This window comes from Hydra vulgaris, chromosome 09 (genome assembly GCF_038396675.1).
Source record: "Hydra vulgaris chromosome 09, alternate assembly HydraT2T_AEP".
NCBI lineage: Eukaryota > Metazoa > Cnidaria > Hydrozoa > Anthoathecata > Hydridae > Hydra > Hydra vulgaris.
Window position 1 is genome coordinate 35704063 of NC_088928.1, and position 4992 is coordinate 35709054.

At 25.3% G+C, this 4992-nt stretch overlaps 1 protein-coding gene and 1 long non-coding RNA gene across 3 annotated transcripts; both read right to left on the reverse strand.

Annotated features, from left to right (window-relative positions):
• Nucleotides 1–439: 439 nt before the first annotated feature.
• LOC136085433 (TNF receptor-associated factor 5-like) lies at nucleotides 440–1351 on the reverse strand. Its single transcript, XM_065806740.1, has one exon. It carries the CDS (start codon nucleotides 1349–1351, stop codon nucleotides 440–442), a length of 912 nt encoding a protein of 303 aa, XP_065662812.1.
• A 2007-nt stretch (nucleotides 1352–3358) lies between these two features.
• On the reverse strand, nucleotides 3359–4679 carry LOC136085090 (uncharacterized). 2 transcript variants are annotated; one of them, XR_010641068.1, is made up of 4 exons: nucleotides 4368–4679; nucleotides 3624–3766; nucleotides 3526–3549; nucleotides 3359–3439 (listed from the first exon to the last, which is right to left on the reverse strand). It is a non-coding gene; the product is annotated as an uncharacterized LOC136085090 (long non-coding RNA). The 2 variants fall into 2 exon arrangements; XR_010641067.1 differs by having other exon boundaries at nucleotides 3624–4679.
• Between the last annotated feature and the right edge of the window lie 313 nt (nucleotides 4680–4992).

Here is a 4992-nt window from a genome sequence, read left to right on the forward strand (position 1 = left end):
GCTTGGCTTCAACGACTGCACTTGGATAAAATGTGTTTGGTGGAGAATAAATAGGTGGTAGATTTTTAATCATGCTTTCTTCGTATGTTGGCAATCGTGGTATTTTATTTTTATATTTATTTACAATGTCTATACAATGAATGGCTTTACACATTACAAGTAAAAATTCCAATTTGCTTTCCATAGTTTCATAAATATGACCTTGTTCATCTTCTATAATGTTGTCTTTGAAGTACTCTATGATATCCATTGCAGTTTTTAAATTTTCTTTGATTCCTTTTGGTATTCTGAGCATGAATCTGATACTTTTCACGTTGGCAATAGTTAGTTCAAGACTGATTTGTCTGAATATTTCTAGTGAATTCATTTTTTTTTATTAGTTAATCTAAAAAAATAATGTATAAAAAATAGAGATAAAAAATATGAATACATAAATATATTATTGAATAGTAATCGTGATAAATAAATTATTATTAATAATAAATTGTTTTAGTTCTTCGTGCGAAATGAAATTGGGGAAACCAACAGCTACATTATATTCTTCGGTAGGTTTATCAAAAGAACTCGCGTTTAAACTTTGAATATAATTTTCGGGGGTGATAGTATGAGCAAAAAATTTATCATTATTTCTTAGAGTAAAAATTATTTTTTTGGCAAAGGGCCATTTTAAAGCATCATCGAGCTCGTTTCGAATGAGTTGGAAGTAAATGGCTACATTGTTTACATTTGTGCTTCGAGTATATATTTTTATTCGATAATAATACCCTTCAGGTGAGTAAACAGCTTGCGAATAATAAGCTTCATCTGATAGCAGTCTTAGATTCATTTGATCGAGTTTGATGATATGTTTGCCTTTAAAGAGGTGTTGCTTTACTTGTGGTTGTTGAATTGATTTTTTTAATACTAAGAATTCTGTGCTGTTTTCTTCTACGATTTGATTGAGTTTTATGATTTCTTGATTGAGATTTTGTATATCTTCTTGATTTGTTAACATGTCATAGGTTAGTTTTTTTAATTCTAACATTTCTTCATTCATTTTTTGAATCGTTTGAACTAGTTTGACGTTCTCTTGTTTTAGATTTTTAATTTCTTGATCGTCTTCTCTTTGCTTGTGTAAAATATCTTTATAATCTGCAATTTGTCTGGCAATAATTTCTTGAAGATTTTTGACACTATTCATATTGTAGTTAAATGCAAGATTTAAATAGCTTAAGTTTGTTTTACCATCTTGAACAATTTGTTCCATATGTTGATTTTGTTGATCTTTATACTGATGAAAACAAATAACAGAGTGTTCATAGTAGTTGTCATCAACAACAGTATTACAAAAAAAGCATATTTTTGGTCCCATTTTGAGAACTTAGTAATCACATTCATGATTTAATAAATCTTTTACTTTTTTTTTGCATGTAAAACAGTCATGAAAGTTTACTTGTTCAATTTTGTCTTTGGAGCATTTGAGTTGATGATCCATGAGTTGATCTATAGCAAAATTTTCATCACAAAAGCAACATGGAAATTTGTCCATTTTATTTATTAGTTGCTGAAAAAAAACATTTATTTATATAAAAAACCATAATAATAAAAAATACACTAGTCTTTTTTTAACAAAAAAATAGAATGAAGAAATATAAAGAATTAATAAACATTGCAACTAGATTAAATATGAGAAAAAAATCGTCCATTTCAATGTCTAATAGTACGTGCTTGTTTAAATAATCATGGTGTTCATTGAGAAATGAGATATTTTCTACTTCTTCAAAAACATCACCAAAACCAGGATACATGTCACTGTAATCATCATTATTATTCATTATTTTTAGTTATCTAAAAAAAAAGATATATTTACAAAAAAATAATTACAAATTTAATTCTGGCAGATCATCCATTTTATTAATAACATCAATGATATATTGTTCTATGTCCATTTCATCTAAAATTTCGTGAATTTCTTTTTCTATTTGATCTACTTCTTTTTCTACTTCTTCTTCTATCATTTGCATTTTTAATTCTTCAATGTAATCAATTTCTTCCATTTCTTCTATGTCTTCTTGGAGTAATTGTTCTAAATAAATTTCATAATCTTCTTCTGTCATTTCTTGCATGTCGATTATTTCTTTTATTTCTTTTTCTTCATTTTCAGTCAATAATAAGTCGTGGTAACAAATACTTGATTCGTTGATACATTCACCATAACTAAGAGAAAAAAAATAATAAATGTATAAAAAAAAAATAAAAAAAAATAAAAATACAAGTTTATATTCTTACCATCCGCATTTTTTGATGTATTGATTCATTTTTTTAATATATTAGTTAGCAAAAAAAAATTAAAAAAAATTATTTTACAAAAAAAATTATTGCAATATAAAGTTTGTTATCATTTCCATAGTTTCTTTTAAATTGTTGATAAGCTCTGGATTAATTTCTTTTGTTGAAATGTCAATAGACCAATTCCATAACGCATCATATAAAGCACGAGCTGCTTGAATTTCTGAACCTTGTTTTTGATATAATAAAGTTAAGACACTGTGCATTCTTTCATTCGTGTCTCAATAGTCTTGTTGTATACATTTAATATCTCTTCTTTTGTAACCAAGGTATTGAGCCAAAGTTTCCCATCGTGATTGCAAACGTGCTGCTGTTTTCAGTTTAATTTGTAAAAAATTCATTTTTTTAATTTTTGCTAAAAAAATACAATATTTATTACAATAAAAATGAATAAATTATAAATATTTTATTATAATTAATTTACATTGAGTTAGTTTAAATAACAGTTCTTTATTATCAACTATGCGGTAGTGGTGTAGTGGTAAAGCGCTTGCTTCAGAAGTGGGAGGTTCCGAGTTCGATCCCCACCACGTCCCTGGTAGTACCGCGCTCAACTTGTTTCTCCGCGCAGCGGCCTTGTTCATCAAGGTTCGTGTTTCGGAGTTATAGAGTTGAGAGAGGGTTATAACCACTATTGAGTAGCCTCCTCATCTGTAGTGGCCTTCATGGCCTTGAGGAGGTGAATAACAAAAAAACAATAAAAAAAAAAAAAAACTTCTTTTTCCCAGTTTGTGAAAATGAAATAGATGTGATTTAACGCTCTTTTTTTGTTTAAGTGTTGCAATATGTATAGAGTTAAATTTTTTTTCATTTTATTAAGTTTTTGATGTAACTATTGATGATTTTTTTAACATAAGTTTTTTTCAAGTTTAAATTAATGGCCATTTGTTTCCATTCTCCATTAAGTTGTTTTGAAATATTCTTTATTATTTCTTTGTATATTTTTTCTCTATTATATTGTATTAAAAAGATAAAAAATTTGAATAAAAAACAAAAAAACATTTATAAACAAAAAATAAATATAAACAAATAAAAAGACTATAAAAAAATTTATTTCCTAAAAAAAAGAATATACAAAAAATTTTTAATTTTCTTCTGCAATTTTCACTCTCTAAAGAAAAAAAAAAAAAGAATGCTAAAAACATAATTTTTTGTTTTATATAACATAAAAGGAATAAAAAAATTTTAAAAACTTACAAGTGTTCTAACCACTGTCTTTATCTAAAAGAAAAAAAATTATTGTTATAAAGTTATTAATAATATTAAACTTTTTTATAAAATTAAAAAAAAATTACCCAATTCTGCATTATATGGTTTTACTTGAGCAACTTGTATTTTTTTCCGTTCTTTGTGATAAATATTTTTGTAAATAAATAGTTGTTGTCCTTTTCTACTTCGTAATTTATTTTATTTATGTTAATATATTCCATTTTTTTTACTAAAAAAAAATGATTAGTTGTTTTATATAAAAAACACCATGTTGTTTTTTGTAATAAACAAAAAAATATATATAAATAAAAAAAAACATTTTTTTATAAAATGCCTAAAATAAGGTATACTCCTAGATCCTTAAGCACTGACAATATGGCACGTACAAAAACAACAGTTCCTAGAACAAAAAAAGCAGTTCAAACACAAACGAGTACAAAACAGAGTTCAATATCAACACAGACTGACAGTCAGTATTTACCGAGCAATTGTAAAAGAATATTATCTTGTTTACGAAGAACAAATAACAGATATAAAGATAATAAAACAAACCGTAAACTTGGAAGAGTTGGTAAAAGAATAAAACGCTGGGTTCATACTGCCGAATCATATGTCGATATTAAACATCAATTAAAAGAAGCAAACATAAGACGAAAAAATAGAAACAAATAATATATTTACAAAAAAAATATTTATAAAAAAAAAATTTATTGATACGAATAAACCGTTGGAGAAAAAAATAATTAAAAAAAAATATATATATATTTTTTTTCTCTTAAAAAAAAATATATATTTTTTTATAAAAAAATATTTATATAAAAATAACTTACTTTTTTATAAATTTCTTCGTTTATGATGCAAAATCTATTTTAGTATTTGTTTCTAGTGTTGATGTGTTTTGTTGAGCGTCGGTTGGTGTGTCGGTTGGTTTAAAAATTCTTTTTAACATTTCTTCGTCATTTTCTATAAGAATAATTTCGTTCTTTTTTATATCAGAATCTTCTTTTGTGATATCATATTTGCTGAATTCAAGTTCTTGTGGAATAAAGTCTTTCCTTTTTTCCATTATAGTTTTTTCTATAATATATTTATTGCTACGTGTTACTAAGCGTGTTCTCGCCATTTGATTTTGTCAACTATTAACACACAACACACATACATACACATATACACACATTTATACACATACACATACATATACGCACACATAATTATGCACATACATATTCAATCATTGTACAAGGACCACAAAAAAGCTGTAGATAAATGTAAAAATTCTTAAAAAAAAAAAGGTATAAAATAAAAAATATATACATAAGAGAGTATTTTTTAATAAGACTATTAACAGTGATATATTGCTTTTATTGAAGTTATTATTCTAGTAGCTATCCAAATATTGTTTTTTCAATCTATTGAGAAAATTATAACGAGAAATTGAGTTTTCAGTTTTAAAAG